The following is a 27,072-nucleotide window of genomic DNA, read 5'->3' as shown; positions in this document are numbered from 1 at the left end:
TTTTAATTCATTATGTAGGCTATAACGTTGAGAGAAAAAAAGACCTCTATTGGGCGAGAATATATCCTCAGATTCAATAAAGTTAACCAAATAGCCTATGTAATGCCGTCATTATCAACCACGTCCTCAACACGTGTTGCGCGAGCCCGCCCCGGAGCCTCCAGAACGTCAACACACAGAGCCAGCGTCCCTGCAGACTGGGGCTGGAGCAGAGCTGCTGGCAGGAGCAATGCATTGGACGTCTTTCATTTCTGTCCTTTGCGGCTGCTTGGCGGTTTCCACTTCGTATTATCGTAAGTTTGGAACTGGGTTAAAAATGTCCCTTAAACAAATGTGATATTTGGTTCAATTCTGGCGAGGTGATGCCATGGCATGGGCGTTGGCTTAATGCATGTCCATAGCGCGTTGGACAAAAAAATCTCATGGCAAAGTGATTCAACTTTGAAAGACTTTTGCATCTATATACCTTTCTCTAGAATACGTATCCGTAAGTTTCCGAGCTGGAACCGATTGCTCTCTGAAGTCGCAGTGGTCCACGAAGGACGTCATCTCCACGATAGAGTGGCGGTATGGGGTCGACCCGGTAGTAGAGTGGAACAGAGACAACAGGTCGGCCGTCTTCCGCGCTCATCTCCAAGGTAGGCATAGATCGGGATGTCTGATCAATTCTATGTCTGTCTGATGTGACTTGTATTGTATCACTATGTAAATGATGAAGACCTATGGATGCCTAGATAGCCTATATCCCTCTCCATATAGAGATGTAGCTATATATTTAGATAGGCCTAGATCTTTTTATATGTAGATATTGCCTAGCCTAGTTATGTGTTGCATGTGTGGCACTTATAGCGTTATTTAAGTGACGCTAATCATAACAGCATAAAATGCCACTTTTGTTGTAGCCTAGGATCTCATATAGGGCTACATGGGTAAAAAAGTTGTAAAAACGAAGGCCTAATAATACTTCTGATAACTTGGAGCTACTACACCATGAATGGACTTTTGCAGACCGCGCTTTGCTGGACATCCAAACGGGAGATCTGATGATCAGCAGCACAAGGGCGGGTGACAGCGGGGATTACACGGTCTTCATCAACTCCGGTCAAACCCGCAAGATTAACGTCAGCATCCTCTGTAAGCAAAGCTGCATGACGACCCCCGATCTACGCTAATATACCGGACGCTTCTCCATGTAGGCTAGTAGTCTCCCCCAAACCTATATTTGGGTGACACACTTTTTTGCATTCCTTAGTGTAATGTCTCTCGCTGTGGTTCCCACGACGCGCACACACATGTATTGCTCTATTTAGTACAAAAAACGACCGTGTGCTCATTAGTATTCATTGTTCTGTAAAGTTTGTTTATCATTGAACTCCCGCGCCATGGTGTTTGAGGACGGAACAAAAACGGTAATCACCCCGACTGTCGTCCTCGTCATTATGCGCTCTGGTCTGTTCCAACGCGCGACACTTTGTATCAGATGTAGGCAGGGTTCGACATGTGTTGTGGTGGTGTTTGGACAGCTGCGGTTCCCGTGCCGACGGTCTCCTGGGCCTGCCAGCCGGAGGATGAGGGGACGATCTTCTGTGTTTTGACTTGCGAAGGAGACACCAGCGGAGCAGAGCCCGTCCAGTACAGTTGGACCCACCAGCCACAAGCAAACATCTCAAGTCATGGAGATGAGGATGCAAACAAAACTTTGCCTAAATCCATCAACGTTACAATGGTAAGGGAGATGCAGTGATAGTAGATGGTGTAACCTTTGATGCTTATTGTTTAGCATTTAAGTGTGTGTGTGTGTGTGTGTGTGTGTGTGTGTGTGTGTGTGTGTGTGTGTGTGTGTGTGTGTGTGTGTGTGTGTGTGTGTGTGTGTGTGTGTGAGACGTGTGTGTGCGTGCGTGTGGGTTTGTGTGTGTGTTGGCAAAATCTTGATGTTGGTTGTCAATTGAAATAATAATCATAATAATAATCTAATTCAGTTCTTTCATCCATTTCCATTTCAATTGAATTATTTATTTTATGTCATCCACATGTAGAAGAACAACATAGTTGGGATTCATAAAAAATGTCTAGATAAAAAACACTGCACTCAACGTTACTCTCTTTCACATGCTGCGATGAGTTTCTCACTCTGACGTGGTTAGGGCCTTGGCTAATGGCACAACTGGTAATCAAACGTCTGGCTCTCAATAGAGTTAGGTCCCCTCTGCTCCAGGAAGTTGCTTTGAGGAACTCTGAGCTCACGTTGTTCCACCTTCTTGTCTTAGGTCGTGGGGTCGGACTCGGATGTATTTGTTTGTACCGTCTGGAACACAATAAGCCTGCAGAACAGCCAGCCCAGCACGCGTCCCTCCACACTGCGTGAGTCCCTTATTGGCCGGCAGCGTGAGTGGGAGGAGCCATCGGGACAGTGGAATGAGTGGTAGGGGCCGGTTGAACTGAAGTTCGAGGGGCAGTAGAGTTATTGAATAAAAGGGAGTCGCAGATAGATATGTGGGAGGGGCCTGTGGGGGACTTATTTTAAGTGGGAGGTTCCTGCAAGGCCAGATTAATATGTGGGAGGGGCCAGAGTTTTAACAGTATTCTCAACGAATTTGTTTCTGTTTTTGTGGTTTCCCAGGAGAAACTCTCCATCCAATGAAAGGAGTGGTCGTGTTCACATCCTTCATAGTAGCGGTCATAGCAGCCATCGCGTTACACAGATGTTGGACAGGTGAGAAGGAGTGAAACAGCGGCCATGACGGATATACTCTATTCTTTTAATAATTGCCTGATAGAGTGGTTGCTTTGGAACGTCTAATTATTGTCTGCACCAAATGTTGCTGTTTATAATGATGTATCTTGTCATCCAGGAGTCTGGTTCTTTCATAAAGGTAGGAGACCCCTCCAGCGAAAGCTTATAATCATCATTGTATTTGCATTGTAACTACGGTATTATCATTACCATTAATGCATCGCTACATGTTGTGTGTGACCAAATACAGAGTATCCAGTTGTATTCTGGCTAACTCCAAATACTGGCACTTCTTTAGACATTAAACACAAACACAAATGAGTGACAGGTTATCGAGAAGATCAGGCCGAACAAGAAAGTGACAGCCAAAAGGCGGAGCATTTAGCTACGGCTAATTAACTGAACAAAGCTCATCTTTGCTAACAAGCCGCTAACCTGGTGCAGTAACTGACAACAGCCAAGATAACAGGCAAAACTGTTACGGTTAGCGGGTGGCAGGCAGGCAGGTAGGACCCAATAGCAGATAGTTCAATAAAAGGATAATTTATTAACGCAAAAGGCAAGGAACACGGGTGACGCGGGTAACACAGGGAAGAAACAAAGGAAAGACAAGGGCTAAAATACTAAACACAGGGCACGCAACAAGTAACAGCTGGAACACATTAGGAGAGGGAGCAGTAATCACACAGGAGGGAACCTTGACAGGACATGGGGAGAAACAAGACAGATACTAAAGTAAAACAGGAAACACACCAAAACAAGACAAGGAAACAGACAGACCATGACAAAAACAAAGCGACACAGGGCATAGAGAACTGCTGTCACAGACACATAAGGGGCTAATGAAATATCAGAAAGACCAGAGGTAATTAGGGAGAAACGCAAACACTTGGTAGGTAGCTGAAAGGGACGGGGCTAGCCTGCACAGTTCCAACATAACTGTTTAACCTGCTGTAAAAAGGGAGATCACTGGTATTAAAACCACTGTGTTCAACATTTATTACATCGTCTTTTTTCTGTTCTGCTTATTTTCGTTTGTAAAAACTTTTAGAATCAAAATGATGGTTATTATTTTACATTTTCATGCAAATTAAGAGTAAAGCATCCCCTGTTTCTGATATTACATTTGTTTTTTCCTCATTGTAGAATCAACGCCATGGCAATCAGGTGAGGACAAAAAAGTTATACAAAAACGTTACATCTAAACCATAAAGCTTGGTTATATAATCTATACATTATGGTTACAGTTATTATAACTATATTTTAACAGAATGGTTCACATCCACACCATACAGTATTCATCAATACGGTTCACAACTAAACTATGCTACATTATAACAGTATGTTGTGGCTCTTATGAGTCCTAAATGATCTGCTCTGAGAGCTACATGAGGAAGTTGAGAGACCCAGTCTTATCTTCTCGTTCTCCCCCGTTCCTCATGCTAGATTTCTGGAGAAGAAGAATTAAGGGTGGTATGTATCTTCATCCATAACTCCACTGCTCTCGCTCTCTTTCCTCTCCCCTTCTCTCTTTCCTCCCGAGTCCTCTGCTCTGGTCATGTTCTATGGTCATAACTGTGGTCTCCTCATAAGCCTCGTGACTGAGAAAGGACATATCTTGACTCTGTTCCAGGTGATGACTCAGAGAACAATCATCCCAAGGAACTGGAGGAGTTGAAAGCCAACCCAGATGTAAGGCCCTTTCCTGCTTCATTCTAGCACCGGCCAAGTTTACCATTTAGTTCGTACCAACATTTTGCCATACTGACAATAGCACTTTAGCTAAAAGAAGCATTATTATTAGCCTGAATTGGTAATAGTTAGTTAGTTGTACCACAGTTATGTTTGTAATGATGGTAGCCGTAGTTCTAAGAAGTAGCTATAGCTCTCAGTAGCTGTAGCGCTAGGAAGTAGCTGTAGTACTGCTACGTAGGTAAAACACTAGCTAAGTAGCTAATGCGCCAGATAGCTGTAAGTCGCTGTGATCAGCCTGGTCATTGGTCAAGTTATTTTGAACTTGGAAGCGTATTATCTTTCTCCATAGGAGAACAAAAGAGTGGGTCTCCACCAACCCCTCTTACGTCCTCAACATTTGAACCTTCTTTCTGTTTATTTAGCCCGAAACACAGCACTGAAGCCCCTGTGACCTCTGGACCAGGGCTCCCTGCCGGGCTTCACAGACCCAGTGAAAGAAGCCACTATGTAATCAATCAATTGTTATGAGTGTAAACTTACCAGAGTAACCGGTGCATATTAAGTGTCCCTCCCTGGGTTCTCGGACACAATAGAAACAGTATAACTGCAGTCCTGTCTAGCTCAATTGGTAGAGAATTGCATTACCACTGCCAGTTAATGGGTTAGTGATTCCATAGGTGGGTGTAAGACACTGGAGAGAAGTGTCCATCAAATGGCATTTGGAGTTTTATGTCAGGAATAAAATAAAATACACGTTGGACATTTGGGTCACTTTACCCTTGGAGCAGTTCTTACTCTGTTGTCCAGGGCTGCATTGAGCTGATTAGAGGAGAACACTATCGTTCTATTGTTTTCCGAGGGCAGCAGACTCCCACAACAGACACGGTCTTGTTGTAGAATAGAGCAGATCTGGGGCCGTCACTCGGGTATGGGTCGCAATGGGCTGCCAAACCTTCGATTAGATCTCCCTCCCTCTTTCTGTGGCTGAATGCCATACATGGAGAGGCGGGTCCGACGACATTCTGTATCGACAGACAGCTGTTTTATACAGTCTATGGGCTGTATACACGCAAACTACAACCTCTGTCTAGGCACCAAGTGCAACTTCTCAGCACCAAATCTATCGTGTTACTATACTGAAGAACAAGTGCAATGTAGACCCACACCTGTGTCACGATACCCCCTGGTAAATCTGTATGGAAACGCTCGCAGCAAAATCTAAATACAATGGGTCAACGTACATTTGTGCATTTAACACTTGAATGTGTAACATGTCTGTTTACATGTATATATGTCTCACGGTTTACACCTTATAATATAATGAAGTTGAGGTTTGATTAATGCCTGTTTGCCTCATTTTGATGTGCTCCGGTTTTGATGTGAAGCCCATTTTTACTTGCATCCAAGTGCTACATGAATAAAGTTACAATAACTTTCTTGATTTTACAATACATTTCACGCGGCGATAAAAAAGGTCAAAACAAAGTTCTTATACCAAGAATTTGATTTAATTTCACAATATCAAATTGTACACTGCATGGCATCTTAGAAAAATAATTAGATTTGAAGAAAAACAAAAGGATACGAACAAGGATAAGAGTTTCACAAGTGTTTAACATAACCAAATCGATTCGATATAACATATATATAAGTGATCACATTTTGTTATTCTGATGCCTGTCAGATCTAGTACTCCCATATTTCTTCATCAACTAGACGGGTGGGTGCGACTTCCTCTGTGGTCGTCGTGGCGATGTCGGGATCTTTGTCGCCCTGCGTTTCCTCGACCATTGGAACAGACTCCGCTTGCTCGCTGTTTTGCGTTTTTTCCGATTCCGCTGGGTTCATTGCAGTCTGCTCGCTCGCCCCGGTCTCCTTGGCGCCGGACTCGTCACCGTCTGCCTCCGTTTCGGAAGTTCCCTGAAAGTATGCTAGAGGCTCTTCTGCGGAGACTTCCTGTGTCGATTTTGCAGTCTTCTCTGCGCTTCCGGTCTGGCGCTCCTCTTCGTCAGCCGCGCAGGCTGATTGAGGGAGGCCCCGGCCGCCGGCCGCGGGGGAGGCCTGCCGGTCCTTGGGTTGGCCCTCGAGGCCGAAGAAGGTGCTCTGCACGACGTAGCGCACGCACTGCAGCAGCACATTCCTCTCGTGACGAATGTCGGGCGCCAGCAACTAGACGCAGAACAAGCAGGGTTGGGGGAGGTCAGTACAACAGATGTCGCTAGGAAAAGCGTTGCCTCTTGCTAGGATACACTGCCTCATTGTGGGATACATGCTGTTTCGTTGCTAGGTTACACTCCGCCTCATTGTGGGATACATGCTGTTTTGTTGCTAGGTTACACTCCGCCTCGTTGCTAGGTTACACTCCACCTCGTTGCTAGGTTACACTCAATACCTCGTTGCTAGGATACAGGCCGGCTAATTACTAGGTTACACTCCGCCTCGTTGCTAGGACACTCAATGACTGATTGCTAGGTTACACTCAATGCCTCGTTGCTAGGTTACACTCAATGCCTCGTTGCTAGGTTACACTCAATGCCTCGTTGCTAGGTTACACTCAATGCCTCGTTGCTAGGTTACTCAATGCCTCGTTGCTAGGTTACACTCAATGCCTCGTTGCTAGGTTACACTCAATGCCTCGATGCTAGTATACAGTCCGCCTCGCTGCTAGGTTACACTCCGCCTCGCTGCTAGGTTACACTCCGCCTCGCTGCTAGGTTACACTCCGCCTCAATGCTAGGTTACACTCTGGCTCGTTGCTAGGACAGGTTACTTAGTTGCGAGGCGCACAATTGTTATATTGGTACATATATTGGTCTTCATTTGCAGGGTTCCAGCAAACTAGCTTTGTGCCTAGATTTCAACATTTTCAGACTAAGTTTCTTCTCACCATCTCCAGTAGCGTCGCCCGTTTCTGGGGAGTCATGTGACCTCCCCCTCGCCTGCCCCTTCCCCCTCGGCCCCGCCCCCGTCCTCGTCCTCCCCTGCCTCTGTATTGGTCCTGGGGGGAGGCTCCGGGGTGTGAACCCAGGGGCGTCTCTGCATCCTGGGGCCCCCGTGAAAGGGATTGGGGCGGGGCTTGGGTCCCTCGCTGGTTAGCCCTCTGAATGGGGAGGGCTGAGACAGACAAATACAAACCCATGTGATGCAATTGACTAATGAGTCATTTAGCAGACGCTTTGATCCACAACTAAGTGGATTTAGATACGTGACATTACAGACCAGTTGGCTGGGAGAAGATAGGCACTGCACTTCTTTGAATGAATTCCCATCCCCCACACACGAAACACACAAGCAAGTTGCAAACTCACCCTGGGGTTCCTCGTCACTGTCGCTCTCCGTCATCGAGCCATAGCTGGCCACCAGGGACCCCAGTCCTGAGCTCATCTGTTTAGGGGCCACCACTAAACCCTGCTTGGAGGTCCCCGAAGAATCCTCTTTATCAGAGTCTGGAAACACAAGGCAGAAGGGTTAAGAAACGTATGCATGTGTTTTGATAAAGTATTATTTTTGATGAAGTCATGAATACAATTGTTGCTAATTTTCACATTTGTATTATTGACCTTATGGTAAATATATGCTACAATGTGTTATTTTGTATTTTTTTATCCAAAATGTCTCCAAAACTTTTGAGGCCGAAGAAGGTGCGTTCTCCTAATCAAATTCTGAGGGACTACATTTGGTCTAATCACACTCACACCTGGTGGTATAAGATGTCCCCTTTAAAGCGGGCTCTCGCCTCCGACTCACCTGGCTCATCGCTGACGAGGGCACCCAGGGGGTCCCCGTCCCTGGCTGCTGGAGGAGGGGCGGGGGGCCCCCCCGGGGCGCCATTCCCCTGGTTCCGATAGCCTCCTTGGGCGCCCCTCTGGAACCTGTTGTTGCCACGCCCCCTCCCCCGTCCTCTGCCTCTCATTCGCCTGGGAACAGGAAGTCAAATGGTATCTTTCTTAAATGGTCATCACTTCTCAGTTTTTAACCGTTTTAAATTATTAACAAACCAAGAGGGCTTGAAGTTGTGGTCAGGCTACCTCTATGCATCCATTTGGCATCTACTCTTTTATTCAAAGCAACAGTTAATTCTTCAAATTAAAGTCGCAATGTGCAAGATTGAGCACCTCCCAGTTATTAGGCAGGATTAAAAAAAACGCAATAAAAGTGTTGTCCACTTTAACTGGCTGTGCAACTGTGTGATGCGAACTAGCGTAGCTCAGGTGGCTGGGTTGAGTAAGTGGGAGGGGATTTGAGATTAAAATGATAGTTGAGTTATAGGATTTGATTTTATTGATTACATTAATTTAAATCCCTATCAGCACTGACAACAGATATGTGCAGATAATTTTAAGCTTCTTCAACTGGTCCACGTTGCGACTCTAAGGAGCAGGTAAGGCATCTTGTGTCGGCTTCGTAAAGTGCGGACATGGCGGTTCAAACTCAGAACAGTTCAGCCAGATAACTAACCCCCCCACCAGTAACTGTACACACTGTTCCCTGCAGAGATACACAGTGAGGGAAGAGTAATACTCCAACATGGTAAAACAACATTGGTTCTGATCGAACAATGGCTCCTGACTCTGCGCTGGGACTCACCCGAACTGGGCCGTCTCAAGCACCCCTCCGCCCTCCTCGCGGACGTCCTGTACTTTCCTCTTTTTCTCGACATTATCGACCGTCGGGTAGTTCCTAAATCAGAAAAACAGACAAATATGAAAACAGGGTCAGGTCTAAGAAAAACAAACCAATGTCCACCAATTACCGACCTTTAAAATGAATACAAAAACATAGTGAAGGATAACAGCGCTCTGAGTGAAGTGGACTGTGGCGTCTACGCCAGTAGTAACATAACACATCTAGCGCCGAGTGACCAGGCTAGAGGGAGGGTGCATAAGGACTGACCTTCGTCTCTCCTCCCTCCACTTTGTGATCTCCTCCTGCGTCTCCAGCTTGATTCTCTTCGCACCAGGAGCGTGGCTCTGCGACAAACAACAAATACAACCTTGAATGAGTTGTTTCACAAACTATTTGAAACTGGAGGGTATGTGAGATGTCAGCAACATCATCAAATCATAGATTGTCTCAGCTTTTAAGAGCTCTTTCAGCTCAAATTCAAACAATGCGATTTAAAACAATGTGTTTATCACCATGTTTTGGGTTAATTACTAAACATTACTAAATAAAAAAAAATAATAATAACAGAATGGAGAATCGTTCTGATTTTATCAGTGTCTTCAGGGCTTACATTTCTCCAGTGGATGGCGACCAATTTTTCATGAGCAGTGAAGCTGCAGTCAGCAAAAGAGCACTAAGAAAGAGATAAAAAGAACAATACACAGTTAGCCTAGGACACCATTAAAACAGAAGGATAACATCCTCTTGGACTTTGATTTATGGATAGTAGAATGCTCAATGAAAGAGTGAATCACCTTGATGTGCTGGGACATATGTTCTCTGTGTTTTTCTTCAGTTTTGAAGCCCTGGTCACAAGGGTCACAAAAATAGAGGTACTCTGGTTCCTTCTTAAATTTCTGCTGTGGATTTCAGACCAATTGGACAAAGTTAGCACAGAGGGGAGTATTTCTGCTTCGGAGGGGAAATTCGGGAAAAATATTTAATACCTTTTTTCCATAGTTGTTTGTCGGCCCATTGTTGTAGCCCCTGCCTCGACTCCATCCGCGATTAAAATGTTGCCCTAGTACAGAAAATAAAGTTTTCAACTTTCATTAATGACAGCTAAGGGATGGGATTAATTTCCCATCCCTTACACGCTCACACACTTGGCTTTAACTAATCTAGCTGCAGTGGAATACTTTTCCATATCCCCATAATTTGTGATCGTATAAACGACATCGCATAGTCCCATTATAAATGGTTATGCAAAAAGCATCAAGTAACGGTACTGTATCATTGTTAGTTCAAATAGGAAGCTAGCATATCCTGGCAAGCAAACTAAAGTCACAGGGCGGATCTGCATCCTTGCCCGGCGGACAGTGACCCACCATGTTGATGGTGTCCTGGACCGTCGTAGCGTCCATCGTAGTTCCCAGTACCGGGCGGCGGGGCGCCTTGCCAGCCGGTGTTGCAGGCCCACGGGTCGGATGGCGTCTCGCTCCAGTTCCACATGCTAGGATGGAAGTTGCTGGAGCCGGGTGGACGTTGAGAAGTGGGGGGCATCATGAACGTATTTGGAGGAGGACAGCCAAAGTCCGGCGGAGGATACTGTCCGTTTGCATCCATACTGCTCTCATCCACGTTTTCAACTCAGTAGGAATATTAATATTCAAAGGTTTACCTGGGCAACGACTTCAACGTGGTAGCGTGCGGTACCACATGTGCATGTTTATACACACTGGCGCGTAACTTCCGCCGGATGGGGAAAGCCAAATCTGTTCGACAAATAATCTTCTTCTTCTTTTTCTTTGGTTTAGTCAGCCTTGACGCAGCTATTGCGTATTGCTGCCCCCAGTGTTTTTTATTTCCCTCTAAATCATTTTATATATTCCAGTGTTGTGAAGGTAATCCAACAATTCCTTTGCTCTTTAACCAATGAATCCAGATTCAGAAGAGTGCGCATATTAAAAAATGATTCCCCAGCTGATCCAAGATTCCGGAAAAGAGTCCTCCTTCGACTGGAATAGAGCTTACACTGGAGGAGTACATGTTTCACAGTCTCTCTATATCCACACTCACACTTGGGTCTGGGTGTTTGCCATTCAGAGCCAGCCCACCCCTCAGCCGCACACAGTGTCCAAGCCTCAGCCTTGAGATTACTACAGCGTATTTTCTTTTACACCTAAAAGTGCACCTATCTTTGTTCACATTTTCCTGCGCTGAAAAGTACGCCCTTCCCTTCCTTTCCTTCTCCCAAGATTTTTGCCACCTTTCTTTTAGAGCCCTGTTTATTTTTTCCATGTACTCAGGAGCCCCATATTGCAAATTAATTTGCACTGTTTCCTCCTTCACCGCCTTCTTTGCCTCCTCATTCCCTTTCACACCCACATGTGCCGTCACCCAGAGAAACCCCACCTCTCTACCTGCCTTGTAAATTCTAAACAAAGACTGCCGTATTTTCACAATTAAATCTGGCCTGGACTTGGATTTTCCTTCCTTTATTGAATTTAAAGCTGCAGCTGAATCACTACATAATATTGAATACCCCTGCTTATTATCCTCCACCCATCGTAATGCCCATGGAACTGCCAACATCTCTGCTGTGAATACTGTCATGTGATCTGAGATTATATATCCTTTTTTGTACCCGATTTCAGGAATTCTAATACCCACTGCTACTTACCACTCTCATGCTCCTTTGACCAATCAGTGTAAATGAGTAGATGGTCTCCCCATACATTACACCCTCTGACATCCTTGATTTGCTTATACTCAAAAACTATAAGTAAACACTGGGATCTGGGATCAGCCATGACGGAGCAACTGAGCGACACACTGGAGGACAATAATAGCCCCAGTACCAATTCCTGTGCCAAAGATTTGAGATGTTCTGCAAAGTTAGTTTTAGAAGTTCTTATTCCCATAAACTCAGAATGATCACCCAGTAGGTCTTTTATTGGTAAAATTTCACTTTCTCCTTTGAGCTTCTTTAGATATTTCAAGCCAAGATTATGTCTTCTTAGTTCTAGTGGCATCTCCCCCAATTTTTATTTTGACTATGTCTTTTGCTTTGACTAGGCTTTTGCTTGGACTATGTCTGGTATATTTAACACCGAAAAAGCTGCTGATCCATAAACCATGCATCCATAATCAATTGCTGATCTTATCATTGCTCTGTATATCATCATCATTGATTCTCTATCAGTCCCCCAGTCAGAACCAGCCACACAACTAAGGACTTTAATTATTTTCCCACACTTCAAAGATACTATCTCAATATGCTTTTCCCCTGTCATTCTTTTGTCCAACCACATTCCTAGACACTTGAAATACTTGACTTTCTCAAGATTGTTGTTGTACAATTGAAATGTCTGTGATGGCATCTTTTTCTTATTTCCAAACACCATAGGCCACTTAACTTTATCTGTATACATTTTAAAACCCTAGTCTTTGGCCCACTCGTTCACTTTCTCCAAAGCCTTTAATTTGATTAAATAGGTAGGGGAGGTTCCTCCCTCGCTCCCAGAATCAGACAGCCCCATAATTTGCAAATAATGAAAAACCAAAGCCTTTCCCCACTCTACTAAACATGGCATTCACTAGTATATTAAAAAGAACCAGACTTATCACGCTTCCTTGAGGGTTTCCATTCTCCACCTCAAACTCATCTGATAGTTCATTTCCACCCCTCACTTGGATTGACCAGTTACTTTTTTTTCTGATTCCAGCATCATATAGTGCAATTTGTAACCCTTCCTTCCAAATCATGTCATATGCTTTTTCAATATCCAGAAAGACTGCTACTGCTGCTTCCTTATTTGGCATAGCTTTCTTTATGCCCATGTCTAAACTTAAAACAGCATCCATTGTCAACCTTCCCTGCCTAAATCCACTCTGATGAGTCACAAAAAAACCACCTTCCTCGAGCTTATCCACAAGTCTATCCGTTATCATACGTTCCATAATTTGACAGAAGAAGCAGACAGAAATCAAGGCAATTGGTCTATAGGAACTAGGGCTATCTGATTGCTTTCCAGGTATCACAATTGGAATAATTACAGCATGTTATAGTGGAATAATAATAAAGAATTATTCCACTCATCTACCCCTTTCTCAACCTTTCTCTCTAACCCTATCTATTAATGATAAACCCACATGTACATCCTCCTCAAACTTGAGCCAATTAACCCTTTTATAATTAAGCCTCAAGGACAGATTGACTGGTTCCTCAATTAAACATATACCAAATTTGCAAATGATTGGTCCATGATCGCTTCCCACAGTATACAGATCCATTGTCTCCCACCCACTAATTGATGCCAACTCTGCTGATGCAATTGTAATATCTATGGAGGGAAGCCATGTCCGACTTGTTCTAAACCATGTAGGTCGACCATCATTTAACACAACTAGCTGTTTTTTGTCTATAAACTCTTCTACAATTTTCCCATTCCTATTTCTCTTCTTGCTACCAGCTCATTATGAGCATTAAAATCCCCAACCCACACCACTGGTTCACTAATCTTATCCACAATTTCCTGAAAATGATTATCCTCTAAATGGAAGCAGGGGTTATCCAAATTGACAATGGTGATTTTCCCTTGGTTAGTCCATACTTCTGTGGTAACACATTCTAACACTGTAATAACTTCTGTTCTTCTATACCGACTTCCATTTCTAATGAAAGTTGCACACCCCCCTCCTGCTGTATTCTCTCGATCTTTCCTTTCACATTTATATCCCGTATTATAAAATCAAGTCTTGGTTTTAACCAAGTTTCATCAATGCAAATTATTTCTGTTTTTTCTTCGAGCCCAGCTAACATGTGTTTAAACTCTTGCCCATTTTCAATTAGACTCCTAGCATTCCGTTGCATTATATAAAACATAATACAAGGGACACTAATTACAATCAGAATCCCCATATGTAGGCCTACTTTCCATTTCCTCTTCCGCATTATCATCTAAGCCTGGATGTTGACTTCCATTTGACCTTTGATCTCCTCAACACACGCTCACACACTTTTCAAATAAACAAATGAGAAAAGATAAATGCAGCACCAAAAGTACAAATAAACATAAAAGCACTAGACTGGAGCCAAAGGACAGAAAAGTGGAGAAGCTCTGAGCTATCAGCCAAGCTCAAAGATTTAGTCACTTGAAGAAAAGAAACCTGGGTGTTACAAAAAAAAAGTGCTTCTTTAGTTGGGGCACATAACCAATTTATAATATCTTTATATTTATGTATTTTGTACCTTCATACATGTGAGAAAGGTTCATTCTGTCGGTGGGCCCTAGAGGGCGGTAACACAACACGGCGTCTGGTTAACGGGAAACGAAGAAGAAGACGCAGCAGCAGTACAGTCCCGCGTGTGCCTCACTCTTCTTCCCAGCAGCGTGTCAACGTGGTACCGCACAGGACCTCTCCACAGAGAGAGAGCAGCCCAAGTTTGCATACAATACACTGAAAAAGACAGCACAATGTTGGTGCTATTTGAGACCGCCGCTGGATATGCTATATTCAAGGTATGTGTTTACCTATGGTTCTTTATTAGGGTGAGAATTACCTTAATAGGTTTCCGGATAGCTTTTTAGGCGGACGGGTCGGTGGGTTAGCTAGATTGCTAACTAATCATGTGCCATGCTTGTATTTGTTAAGCAGCCCGGCGTTACGATCAATCAACTAACCAGCTGATCTTTAATACATTTGAGACATGATGGTTAAGGAATTGCACGTTATGGGTCAAAAGGCTGTCTCGGTTAACATAGCGCCGGTAGGATTGGTTTTATGTGTGGGCCTGCTTACCACGTGTGCGTGGATGGCTAATCCGACTGCCAAAACATGTGTTTTGTTACTGGGAATTGTCATCTCTCAACGATACCACGCAGCAACTGAAGTTGGAAAGCGAAAATTGTTTATTTTTTATTGTTTTCTCAACTGTGTAATCTTTCCCAGGTCCTCGATGAGTCCAAACTGCAGGAGGTCGACAGTCTCTGGAAGGAGTTCCAGACGCCTGAGAAAGCCAACAAAATGTGAGTGGTGTTTTGGTCTTCATGGATTCAACCTTTTTTTTTTTTATCTTATCTATTTTACTCGTAATCAAGTCTGCTCGGTTCATCACTAATGAAGTTATTTATTTCCCTTACCAGCGTGAAATTGAAGCACTTTGAGAAGTTTCAGGACACAACCGAGGCCCTGGCAGGTACGGATCCATATGAAACCCTGTATATTTAACATGGAACTCTACGTACTTTGGTTTTTTATTCTTAAATGCTGTTTGCATGTCTAATCAAACATGACCTATCTCCAAATAAACTTGAGATACAGATTCTGCTCTGCCCACTAGTATACTTAATGTACCTGTGCTTTCTCCTCTCAGCTGCCACGGCCATGGTGGAGGGAAAGATTGGCAAGAGTCTGAAGAAGGTTCTGAAAAAGGTGGTGGCAAAGGAGGCTCACGAGCAGCTGGCCATCAGCGATCTCAAACTGGGGGGCGTCATCAAAGTAAGAAAGCAAACAAAATAAAATACTGTTTCAATAGACTTGAAAATTATGTGTAATACGGTGCGATGAGTGAATTCGTTCTGCACTGTGTCCTTCAGTCTCTAACCCTCTTGTGTCTTCCAGGAAAAGATGAACCTGAGCTGCGTCCACAGTCCGGCCATCGCTGAGTTGATGAGGGGCATCAGGACCCAGATGGAGGGGCTCATCACCGGCCTTCCGCCCCGTGAGATCAGCGCCATGTCCCTGGGTCTGGCCCACAGGTACATATCTGTCCTTTAGTGTGATAGCAAAGGCTACACACTAAGGCCTAGACGTTCCGGGTCAGTTGATCCAGCACTCGGCATGCAGGTGCCATATATTTACAGCCCCCCTTACCCCCCCGCCCCCCCAAGTGTGCAATCTCTTCTGATAAGAACAGCAGGCGGTGACGAAAATGACATCCTGTCGTGTACTGAATCTCTAACTGATGTTCGTTCACTACCTCTTCTGAGCCTTTGTTGTTCCAAACACCATAAAGTATAGCGAGTCAAGCTAATGAAGCCCAGTATGCAACCAAACATATTTCCAAAATAAATGACCACCATCTAGACATACACAGTATAAAATGTTATTGCCATTCAAAATTGTGCCCTTGTTGCTATCATATACTTTTCCAAGTAATTCCAAGGATCGGATTCAAATAAACGTACCTTCTTGACCTAATCAGTTATTTCATCTTTCGTTTTACAGTTTATCCCGCTACAAGTTGAAGTTCAGCCCCGACAAAGTGGACACCATGATCGTCCAGGCCATCTGTAAGTTTCTTTGTTAATTGAATCCCCTATGGCTGTAGAAATGTATCTGTTTGCGTGACCATCTTTATACTATATTTTTGTACCTAAGGTTAAGGCTCAATATTGGCAAGGACCTTTTACATGCATCGCAATGCATGGATCGCCATTAAACATATTTTACTGAAAATTAAAGAATTTGGTAAACAGGTACAACTTTATGTGTACCAACATTTTATTATTCTAGTACCATAACCTGTAGTTGCCGTGTGTGGACATTATTGCCGAACTAAATACAGCGACAATCTGCTGTTCTATTAATTTTCTTCTCCAGCCATACATTGGGCTCAGCAAAAAAATTGTAGTTGTGATAACGAAACAGTTGCTAAATCCTCACCTTAAATTGCCTCCCCAGCCCTTCTGGACGACCTGGACAAAGAGCTCAACAACTACATCATGAGGTGCAGAGAGTGGTACGGCTGGCACTTCCCAGAGGTGGGAAAGATCATCACCGACAACCTTGCCTACTGCAAAGCTATCCAGAAAATAGGTACGGCCCTACGTCAACGACATGCCATGCACATTCAAACACCCTTCTCTACCTACAGACCGAGGAACTATATTGTGTGAATATAATAAGGGGGGAAACGTGAGCCTGTTTGACACCCCCAGTTTTCGACTCCTACAATGGGTCCATGCTGTGTGAACTGAACCATGGCTAGTTGGGGTCATCCAGAAACCCCCCTCCCATAGCTAAACTGGTGTCTTTCCTTCAGGGTTCCGCACCAACGTTGCCACGACAGACCTGTCGGACATCCTCCCGGAGGAGGTCGAAGCCGAGGTCAAGTTGGCCGCCGAGATCTCCATGGGGGTGGAGGTCTCTGACGAGGACATCACCAACATCCTCCACCTTTGCGTGCAGGTAAATACACGGCAGGGTTGGACTAAGCGTTTGATGTCCAGGGTGTGTATGTAACCGTGGTGATGAGGACTATAAAAAAATATTCCCCTGAAACAAACAATGTGGGTATTAAGTCACTATCTCTTCTGAGCGGCCAGACAACGTTTTTCGTACTTCCAACGCCTCGAATGGTCATTGGCTGATTACACTGATTAACGGCAATGTTTTTTCAACCTCCAGGTGATCGAGATCACAGAGTACCGCGTGCAGCTGTACGACTACCTGAAAAACCGCATGACTGCCATCGCTCCCAACCTGACGGTTATGGTGGGGGAGCTTGTCGGAGCTCGGCTCATCGCTCACGCAGGTGTGTTATTTTACAACCCGCCCCATCTCAACACGCCCTGAAAAGCTACTCATCCAATCCCTTATACGAAGAGCAGGCGGTGACGAAAATGACATCCTGTCGTGTACTGAATCTCTAACTGATGTTCGTTCACTACCTCTTCCGAGCCTGTTGCCTTTCAAACGCTGTTGGCAAAGTCCTCGTAAAATGAGCACTTTAGTGGCACTAATCAACCCTGGCCAATTAAATATAGTGATACTGAGCTTGTTTCTCGCGTTTTGGTTTGGCACCATTTGTCCCGTAGGCTCCTTGATGAACTTGGCCAAGCACCCGGCCTCCACCGTGCAGATCCTTGGGGCGGAGAAGGCCCTGTTCAGAGCCCTGAAGACCCGCAAGGACACACCCAAGTACGGCCTCATCTATCACGCCTCGCTGGTGGGGCAGACCAGCGCCAAGAACAAGGGCAAAGTGAGTGATCTTGCTTTAGCTTGACTGACATGTTTGAATAGTTGTGGGACACCAACTAGCGCTTTGAAGTCTGCGATCCGTGTTTTCTAATCTTTTGTGTTGCATTTAGATCTCCAGAATGTTGGCGGCTAAGTCGTCGCTGGCTATCCGCTACGATGCGCTCGGGGAAGACACCACCTCAGAGATGGGTATTGAGAACAGGGCAAAGCTGGAGGTCCGACTGCGCCACCTGGAGGATAAGGGGGTACGTAGCACCAAAAACTAATGTGTGTGTGTGTGTGTCATCTTTGGACGGGGTGGCATCTTGGAAATGTGACAAAATGACTCATTTGCTTTTTCTTTTTTTATAGATCAGGAAGATAAGTGGAACTGGCAAAGCGATGGCGAGGGCAGATAAATATCAGCACAAGAGGTAACCAATCAGAACGCAGACCCGAAGCGACGCCGTCAGTCTGTAGGGTTGGTACACGGGGTCTAAACATGCCCACTCTCCCCCTCCACAGCGACGTGAGAGTCTACGACCCCTCCGCCGACTCCACGATTCCCAGCACCTCCAAGAAGAGGAAGTTTGAGGAGGTGGAAGAGGAGGAGCAACCCGCCACACCCGCTACCAAAGTCAAAAAGCCCAAGAAGGAAGCGGCAGCAGTAGAAGGTGGGTTGAAAATGGTTTAGCTTCCCGGGTCTCTGAGGCAGTGGTGTCCGGTTGATGGTCCCCCTAACGTCTTTATTTCTGTGTTTTCTAGAAGCTGAAACGTCAGAGGTCGTCGAGGTAGAGCCTCCCAAAAAGAAGAAGAAAAAGAAGGATAAGGCAGAGGAACCCGCTGCGGAGGAGGAGGAAGTCGTTGTAAAATCAGAGGAAGTAAGTCTGGCTTCTGCTTCTTTTCAAAATAAGACGTTAATCACTGCAGCCAAAACACTCGTTTAACTGTTCACAGAACCTGAATGACCATATTACAGAACACTTGCTTATAATGTGCTGTTTTTTGTTATTTCCAGACGACAGAAAAGAAGAAAAAGAAGAAGAAAAAGGTCAAGGATGAGGAAGACGAATAAAGAACAGATTCTATATATTCTTTAGTTTAGTTTTTCTTGTAATTTCTACTTGTAAATCTCCCCTACAAAACTGTATGACTGACTTTTTCCGGATGTCTCAAGAATGCTTGGCCACATGTCATTTATCATTTTTATTAGTGTGATTATGATCACAATTTATGTTTTGGATTTATGCACTAACGGGTTATCTGTTATACTTTCATGAATAAAAATCATCAATTGTTTCAAGGCCACCTAAGTTGTACTACTCCTAGTTGACCATTGTGTATAAGCTCATCTGTATCAGACCCTGTCATGAAAGTGCACTTTCAGTTTTACTTCAAACTGGGAATGCATTCTGGTACAATAAAAACCTTTTTTTCGAAAACCTTACGTCCATGACTTGTTCCTATACCGTAAAATTGTCTTCAAAATACGTGCACTAACGTTAGCTATGGCTTGACAATATAGCCAAAACAACCATGGCTGTAAACTAACTTATGGTACATTTGAAGTTAATTCAGAGTACCACAATTTATGAATTAAAATCCTATGTATCTTAATATCTTCAATAAGAAATACATAGGAGTTGGTGTATAACAGGACTAAGTGGAACACGCGCATCAATCACGGACTTAAATCAGACATCAGTCTATGATCTCAGACATGACTAGCAGAGAAACGATCCGAGCGGTCGATCGACCTCTCTGGCTCGATTGTCATGTCTTTCCATTTGCGCCACATGGCGAATGATAAGACTGCATGGAAGACGTTAGGTGTGTTTTGAAGCCGCAGTCACTAGTTTAGCCTTATCCTAAATGTCCCGTTAGTGTACACAATACAAAAAACAAAATGTCGCAATTACAAGCGAGATTCTACACGGAGAACAAAAAGTAAGTATACACTACGTGACGCTAAAGTAAGGATATGATGTTACCATGGTGGCCTCGCAGCACTAAGTTGTGGGATGCTAACGTTACTTAGAGTCGTATCGGCTGTGATATTGAAGGGAATCTATTCGCGGTCTTTCGATCCCACTCTATTGGGTCTTTGTATCTCTTGTATCCTAATCGTTGAGATCCATTCTCCAGGCTGCACCAGCATGTTACCTGACATTGTTACCATGTTAACTTCAGACCCCCGCCGAACAACTTTGCCAAAGCTAACCCACTTTCATGTGTTCTTCTAGGTATGCAGTGGATGACGTCCCGTTCTCCATCCCAGCGAGCTCTGAAGTGCTGGACCTCGGAAATGTTATCAACAAGCTCCTCCAAGCCAACAATGGTAACAATTCAGACTTGAAGACGATTCACATCAGTGGTTATGAACCGGTCTAGACTCAGGACCCACATGTGTCATGAATACACAGTATGTGGAGAGTATGTCAGAACTGCACATCCTGTATGAGTACGTGACAAATAAGAACTCTTGAATCTTAAGTATCAACCCCAAAATAACTATTGTTTTACTGATATTTCAGATATCAACCATGCCTGCATGGTATGGTTAATAACATGCAGCAAACTAATAGCTCCACCAATTGAGGCATATCTCCATGAAATATGACCCCCCCCCCCCCCCCCCCCCAACACAATATAACGTCTCACAATATAATCATCGCTTATAAACAAATGCATTTATGACTTTTACTTAGTTTCTTATTTAATACTCTTTCCCATCCTCTTTAGGATCTCACAAGCAAGTGGACTTTGACTTCCTGGTCAAGGGCGTGTTCTTGCGGTCGTCCCTGGCCGTTCACATGGAAACGGAGAGCATATCAACGGTATGTCCGACGTCAGTGGCTGCTACACCTTATTGGATGCTCTGTCTGGCTGTCACTGTACAGTCTTGACGACCTTAACCTGGTGGGATCCTCTGACGGTGCATGCAGTGTGCTTTTGAACTATCCCTATATGTTTTATAATGTACAAGAGTAGATGATGCATGAGACTGTTTTTCATGAGGCCTATTGGATATGGAAGGGTCTGTTCTCGATGTAAGATGGCATGTTTATCTTTTAACAAGGGCTACCCCCCCACAGTAAACGCTCCCAACAAGTATTTTGGACTCTTGATGCGACATGGTAGGAAAAGGAGTATTCCCAATCGGGGGCGGCGTTTTGGCGTGTCTCTTTGTCGTGAGGTCTAGAGCGTCTCTCCCCATTGGTCTGTTTTCAGGAAGACGTGGTTGAGATCGAGTACGTGGAGCGGATCAGCGCCCCGGAGCCGGAGGAGTGCATGATGCACGACGACTGGATCAGCGCCGTGCGCGCCGACTCAGAGTGGTGAGCGGGTCAACATCACACCCTAGACAGTTGACACAGAGACGGGTCGTTGTGGGGCAGTTAGGGGTTAGAAAGTACAGAGACGGGTCATTAAGGAGCAGGTAGGGGTTGGACAGTACAGAGACAGGTCATTAAGGAGCAGGTAGGGGTTAGACAGTACAGAGACAGGTCATTAAGGAGCAGGTAGGGGTTAGACAGTACAGAGACAGGTCATTAAGGAGCAGGTAGGGGTTAGTCAGTACAGAGACAGGTCGTTAAGGAGCAGGTAGGGGTTAGACAGTACAGAGACAGGTCATTAAGGAGCAGGTAGGGGTTAGACAGTACAGAGACAGGTCATTAAGGAGCAGGTAGGGGTTGGACAGTACAGAGACAGGTCATTAAGGAGCAGGTAGGGGTTGGACAGTACAGAGACAGGTCATTAAGGAGCAGGTAGGGGTTAGACAGTACAGAGACAGGTCATTAAGGAGCAGGTAGGGGTTGGACAGTACAGAGACAGGTCATTAAGGAGCAGGTAGGGGTTGGACAGTACAGACGGGTTGTTAAGGAGCAGGTAGGGGTTAAGCAGTACAGAGACAGGTCATTAAGGAGCAGGCAGGGGTTAAACAGTTAAGAGACAGGTCATTAGGGAGCAGGTAGGGTTACACAGTACAGAGACAGGTCATTAAGGAGCAGGTAGGGGTTGGACAGTACAGACGGGTTGTTAAGGAGCAGGTAGGGGTTAAGCAGTACAGAGACAGGTCATTAAGGAGCAGGCAGGGGTTAAACAGTTAAGAGACAGGTCATTAGGGAGCAGGTAGGGTTACACAGTACAGAGACAGGTCATTGAGGAGCAGGTAGGGGTTGGACTGTACAGACACGGATCATTAAGGAGCCGGTAGCTAGCTTGCTCAAGATGAGGACATCTAACCTTTTGGCTTAGAGTCCAATACCCTTGCCACTAGACTATCCACCCCCCGCTCAGTAGTGGAGCTGAGCGAGCCAGGAGGTGACCCCGCCCGTCTCTCCCTCGCAGGATCCTGACGGGCTCCTACGACAAGACGGCCCGGATCTGGTCGCCGGAGGGCAAGGCGGTGATGACGGTGGCAGGACATACGGACGCGGTCAAGGACGTGGCCTGGGTCAAGAGAGGTGAGCTCCAGGCCCCGGGGGGAGTCTAGAGTATGGTCGTATTTATCGTTAAAGACAGGCAACAGGGAGTGTCTGAAAGGATATTAATAGAAGTTCAAAGTCGGCTAACGAACTCTGTCTTGGAAAGAGCCACATTTGTAGGGGTCCGGTCTGAACCCCACAACCCCCCCGCTGTTTGGTTTAGTTTGTGCTTCTTCAAAGTCTGAGGCATTGTAGCTTTATTCAGCTGCACCGTCATTTAAGTGTACGGTCATTTTTGACCACCTCAGCTGTTGGCTCCAGGAGGGAAAACAGACTCCACACATTATATCGGCTCGAAAAACTAGAAGGAAATCTATAGACTAGATTACGTTTGATTTCAATGGTCTTCACGGCGCATCATTTTCCGGTGCTCAATTGCACACCTTCACATTATTTAGTAACATTATTAGAAGTAAATCATGTATTTTCCATTGTCCATCACCTAACTCATCGTCCTCTGTGACCCCGTGGCGTCCAGAGGGCCTGACGTCGTGGCTGTTGACGGCGTCCCTGGACCAGACGGTGCTGCTGTGGGAATGGAACTCTGAGAGGAACAAGGTCAAGGCCCGCCACTGTTGCCGCGGTCACGCCGGGAGCGTGGACGCGCTCGCCGTCGACCCCACCGCATCCAAGGTACGCCGGCCGCCGCCGCCGACGTGGGGGACCAATACAATAGCTAGCTTTGGATTTGTTTTCGGTATCACCGCACTATGGCTGCGACCTACTTTTTTTTCCATGCTTTCCGAATGGTTTGAGGTCTATATAAATGACACAAGCTGTCTGTGTCTCTCCCGGTTCAGTTCTGCAGCGGCTCCTGGGACAAGATGTTGAAGATTTGGTCGGCAGGTACGTGTGCAGTGACAGGCTTTCACAGCCCCCCCCCCCCCCCCCCCCCCCGGTTCACAGCACCTTCTGAATATAAAAACAGCAGCACTAGTGCAGGACATAGGGGCTCACCACGCTGCGACCCTTCCTCCCTGTCACTGCAGTCCCCTCGGAGGAGGAGGACGAGGTTGCGGCCCCCGCCAACAGACCCCGGAAGAAGCAGAAGACGGAGCAACTAGGCCTCACCAGGGTGAGTCCCCCCCCCCCCACCTCATCTCCTGTCATTTGGGAAACTGAAAAGCCACAAAAAAGGATTGTTGGTTTCAGCAACATGTTGGGATATTGAGCCGTTACACAATCATAATGAAGTCAAATTTGATTATCCCACTAGGGTGAGATAAGGACGCAGCCATGTATTAACAAGCACACCATCAACAAGACACACGCGTTCACGCAACGCAAGGGGGTTACGGGCGCAGCAGCAAGGGCTGTGATCGGTCCGCTTACTAAAACCCGACGCAGAACCAAAACAGGTTCACGATTCTGCGAAGCGTCTGCGTGGTCCTTTGCGTTGCGTGAACGTGGGAACATAATCCGCCCTTGAGATAACAGTTAGTGATGGAAACACCATGAAAACACAAATGACAGAGACCAGTACATAAAAAGACATAAAATACAGTGCAAGATCGCTACATAGCGAGGCCAAGACAAGCAGTGGTCCAGGAGAACAGGGTGCAAAACAGTCATAAAGTGCAATAGTAGTGACGTAACTTTTGCAAATTGTGTATGTTAGTGGCAGTACATACAAAGGAGAGTTTGAATAAATGACACTGCCTGTCCCCCCCCCCCCCCCGTGATGACAACGCCCGCTCCCCAGACGCCGCTGATGACTCTGGCGGGCCACAGCGAGGCGGTGTCCTCGGTCCTGTGGAGCGACGCCGACGAGCTGTGCAGTGCATCATGGGACCACACCATCCGCCTGTGGGACGCCGAGACGGGCGAGCAGAAGACCACGCTGGTGAGGGACACTACACACACACACACACACACACACACACACACACACACACACACACACACACACACACACACACACACACACACACACACACACACACACACACACACACACACACACACACACACACACACACACACACACACACACACACACACACACACACACACACACACGCATAACAGATGCACACAAATATAACACATTGCACACATCTCTGATATATACATAACAGATGCTCACATATATAACCGTTGGCACACGAGCACACACACACTATTTGTTGTGTTTTCCTGCTCCTATTCTTCTACAAAGCTCAGTTCTGCAGGAACTGTACTGTTAACGCCGACATTGCAACCACACACGCACCTTTCCATGCATCACTATGTATGCACGGAAGGAAGTGCACACCTTTGCATAAGCAAAGACAGGCCCTAGCCTCCAAGGCCAACGGGGTGACGGTCCGACGGATGACTGATGCGATGTGTTCCTCAGACGGGCAGCAAGGTGTTCAACTGCGTCTCCTACTCGCCGCTCTGTCGGCGGCTGGCGTCGGGCAGCACCGACCGACACATCCGCCTCTGGGACCCCCGCACCAAAGGTAACCCTCCCCCCCACGGAGAATCAGGGACCATCTCCTTATTAGAGTCACTGCTACATGAGGAACGAAAGTGAATGGCCTTTTTAAATGATTTTAATAAATGGTTACAAAACCATTACAATAAGACAAATGAGAAGAAGTGTGTACCCTAACATAACTCACGATTCCTTTACAGGCAAAAGTGTAATAAAAAACTGAGTATACATTAATAATAGGAAAAACAACGCCTGCGTCCTCATTCCCCTTTGAGACGGTACAGTATCTGTAGGTTTTTTTTAAAATGTCTCCAAAGTTGAACCTCAACCTCCTCCCCCCCCCCCCCCCCCCAGACGGGTCGTTGGTGCTGCTCTCCCTCACCTCCCACACGGGCTGGGTGACGGCGGTGAAGTGGGCGCCCTCCCACGAGCACCAGCTGATGTCCGGCTCCCTGGACAACGTGGTGAAGCTGTGGGACACCAGAAGGTGAGGGCTCCTGGGCTACTGGGCGCAGCCGGTGTGTGTGTGTTAGACACACACACACACACACACACACACACACACACACACACACACACACACACACACACACACACACACACACACACACACACACACACACACACACACACACACACACACACACACACTGTGTGTGTTGTGCACTTAAAGGTACAATATGCAAGATTTGCGATTTCCTGCTAGCTTCACAGTCCTATGCTCCTGCAGAGTTGCAGCAATTAACCCCTAATTAATTAGTCCCCCTGTAGCCTTAGAGTTCGCGTCTACAGGACTATGTGTTTTTACAGTGCATTTCTAACAATTCATTTTTGTGTATTGTACCTTTCATTAATGATCACCATTATTTTAGTTTTTCTATGTCTAATGTTGTGTGTTGGACTTGCACAATAATTCAATATTATAATTATGATATGGATTGGACCAGTGTAATGGGTCTAGTCAACGGCACACAGAACTCTAATAAGCAAGCTGCCTTAACCTAACCCTCACCTTCATATAACCGCCTTTTACCTTAAACCAATCACTCTGAGGTGCTTATGCTTGTCACTGTTTCTTCATCAACGTCCGTGAATGGTTCGTCTGCCTGACGTGATAACCAACGCCTGCTTATCCCCACTGCGTCTCCCAGCTGCAAAGCGCCGCTGTACGACCTCGCCGCCCACGAGGACAAGGTGTTCTGCGTGGACTGGACCGAGAGCGGGGTAAGATGGTTACCGTAGCAACGCATCAAGCACCTTTTTATGGTGTTGACCTACCGTCTGGGTCGTTGCAAGAAAAACGTGTGTCAAGATTGGACGCCTCGCTACCAAGGCGACAGCGGGAGGAGGACAGCTGTGATGGAGAGGACTTCCTGGGCTCTGACCTCTCTTGAGTTGTTTACAAGGATCAAACATGGTCTCACTTTCACAGACTAGTATAACAAAACAAAATACAGTAGCATAAAAATTGTGAAAGTTTTGACCACATTAATGAAGAGTAATTGATAACACAACTTTTCTAGTCATTCATAAAATATACCTTTTTTGTTACTTATGTTACTTTGTTACTAAAAAGATAGAAAATGAATAGAACTAGGGCGACCACCGGGTAGAGCGCGTACCATCAAGGCCCAGACCTGACCGCGGCGACCCGGGTTAGATTACTGCCCGTGGTCTTTCCCTCTAGCTCCCTTACCTTCCTTGCTTAATCTCTTAAATAAATAAGTAAATAAATATAACTAATATATTTGTTCTTTTGTTGTGTTTTCAGCTGATGCTGAGTGGCGGTGCGGACAACAAGTTGTACACATACAAATATTCCCCCTGCAAGACGGACGCCGGAGCGTAGCAACGCCCCGATCCAAATAACCAGATGAAATGGATTTATATATGGACATTGACAAACTGGAGCCAGCGAGTTGGGAGTTATTATGCTGTTGAGTGTCGTGTGCGCGCCGCTTCCCAGTGGACTGGTGTTTTCTGACATTGTTTCTTTGTATTTCTTTTGAGGTGTCCATTTTAAGATGACTTCATAAATTAACTTTGTCTCCCAATATTGTCTGTCATGCGTTCTTGTTTGGATTTCACAATGTGCTCAGTACTGGTGTGGATGTTATGCTCGCATACTATTGGTATGTTACATTTTAGAGGGATTTTTTGGGGGA

The 27,072-nt window shown here is 45.7% G+C and overlaps 4 protein-coding genes and 1 non-coding gene across 7 annotated transcripts; 4 read left to right on the top strand and 1 right to left on the bottom strand.

The window, feature by feature from the left end:
* The first annotated feature begins 133 nt into the window (after positions 1-133).
* LOC132456474 (uncharacterized) lies at positions 134-5,866 on the top strand. 3 transcript variants are annotated; one of them, XM_060050833.1, is made up of 11 exons: positions 134-293; positions 477-638; positions 1,009-1,134; positions 1,524-1,726; positions 2,268-2,361; positions 2,621-2,713; positions 2,853-2,873; positions 3,881-3,901; positions 4,181-4,207; positions 4,368-4,426; positions 4,852-5,866. In XM_060050833.1, exons 1-11 carry the CDS (start codon positions 230-232, stop codon positions 4,867-4,869), a joined length of 888 nt encoding a protein of 295 aa, XP_059906816.1. In that variant the 5' UTR covers positions 134-229; the 3' UTR covers positions 4,870-5,866. The 3 variants fall into 3 exon arrangements, with proteins under 3 accessions (XP_059906816.1, XP_059906818.1, XP_059906817.1); XM_060050835.1 differs by lacking the exon at positions 1,009-1,134; XM_060050834.1 differs by lacking the exon at positions 2,853-2,873.
* A 49-nt stretch (positions 5,867-5,915) lies between these two features.
* nufip1 (nuclear FMR1 interacting protein 1) lies at positions 5,916-11,390 on the bottom strand. Its single transcript, XM_060050831.1, has 10 exons — positions 10,423-11,390; positions 10,042-10,115; positions 9,850-9,954; positions 9,666-9,728; positions 9,323-9,399; positions 9,017-9,109; positions 8,177-8,346; positions 7,738-7,875; positions 7,317-7,543; positions 5,916-6,598 (listed from the first exon to the last, which is right to left on the bottom strand). The coding sequence occupies exons 1-10, from the start codon at positions 10,658-10,660 to the stop codon at positions 6,116-6,118; spliced, it is 1,668 nt and encodes a 555-aa protein (XP_059906814.1). The 5' UTR covers positions 10,661-11,390; the 3' UTR covers positions 5,916-6,115.
* Positions 11,391-14,337: 2,947 nt separating this feature from the next.
* On the top strand, positions 14,338-19,443 carry nop58 (NOP58 ribonucleoprotein homolog (yeast)). Its single transcript, XM_060050821.1, has 15 exons — positions 14,338-14,559; positions 14,990-15,066; positions 15,184-15,236; positions 15,414-15,538; positions 15,662-15,798; positions 16,268-16,332; positions 16,724-16,858; positions 17,085-17,230; positions 17,450-17,576; positions 17,860-18,023; positions 18,133-18,267; positions 18,374-18,435; positions 18,527-18,675; positions 18,767-18,882; positions 19,020-19,443. The coding sequence occupies exons 1-15, from the start codon at positions 14,515-14,517 to the stop codon at positions 19,074-19,076; spliced, it is 1,593 nt and encodes a 530-aa protein (XP_059906804.1). The 5' UTR covers positions 14,338-14,514; the 3' UTR covers positions 19,077-19,443.
* On the top strand, positions 17,282-17,366 carry LOC132456694 (small nucleolar RNA SNORD11B). The gene has a single exon (XR_009525560.1). It is a non-coding gene; the product is annotated as a small nucleolar RNA SNORD11B (small nucleolar RNA).
* Positions 19,444-19,686: 243 nt separating the features above from the next.
* On the top strand, positions 19,687-26,961 carry wdr12 (WD repeat domain 12). The gene is made up of 13 exons (XM_060050824.1): positions 19,687-19,948; positions 20,245-20,339; positions 20,744-20,838; positions 21,233-21,339; positions 22,352-22,467; positions 22,967-23,121; positions 23,289-23,334; positions 23,478-23,563; positions 24,191-24,331; positions 24,827-24,932; positions 25,262-25,394; positions 26,059-26,131; positions 26,679-26,961. Exons 1-13 carry the CDS (start codon positions 19,908-19,910, stop codon positions 26,754-26,756), a joined length of 1,272 nt encoding a protein of 423 aa, XP_059906807.1. The 5' UTR covers positions 19,687-19,907; the 3' UTR covers positions 26,757-26,961.
* The last annotated feature ends 111 nt before the right edge of the window (positions 26,962-27,072 follow it).

The sequence above is a fragment of the Gadus macrocephalus genome, chromosome 4 (assembly GCF_031168955.1).
Source record: "Gadus macrocephalus chromosome 4, ASM3116895v1".
Classification (NCBI taxonomy): Eukaryota; Metazoa; Chordata; class Actinopteri; order Gadiformes; family Gadidae; genus Gadus; species Gadus macrocephalus.
Note: the sequence above shows the minus strand (reverse complement) of the source record. Positions and strands in the feature narration are given on the sequence as shown.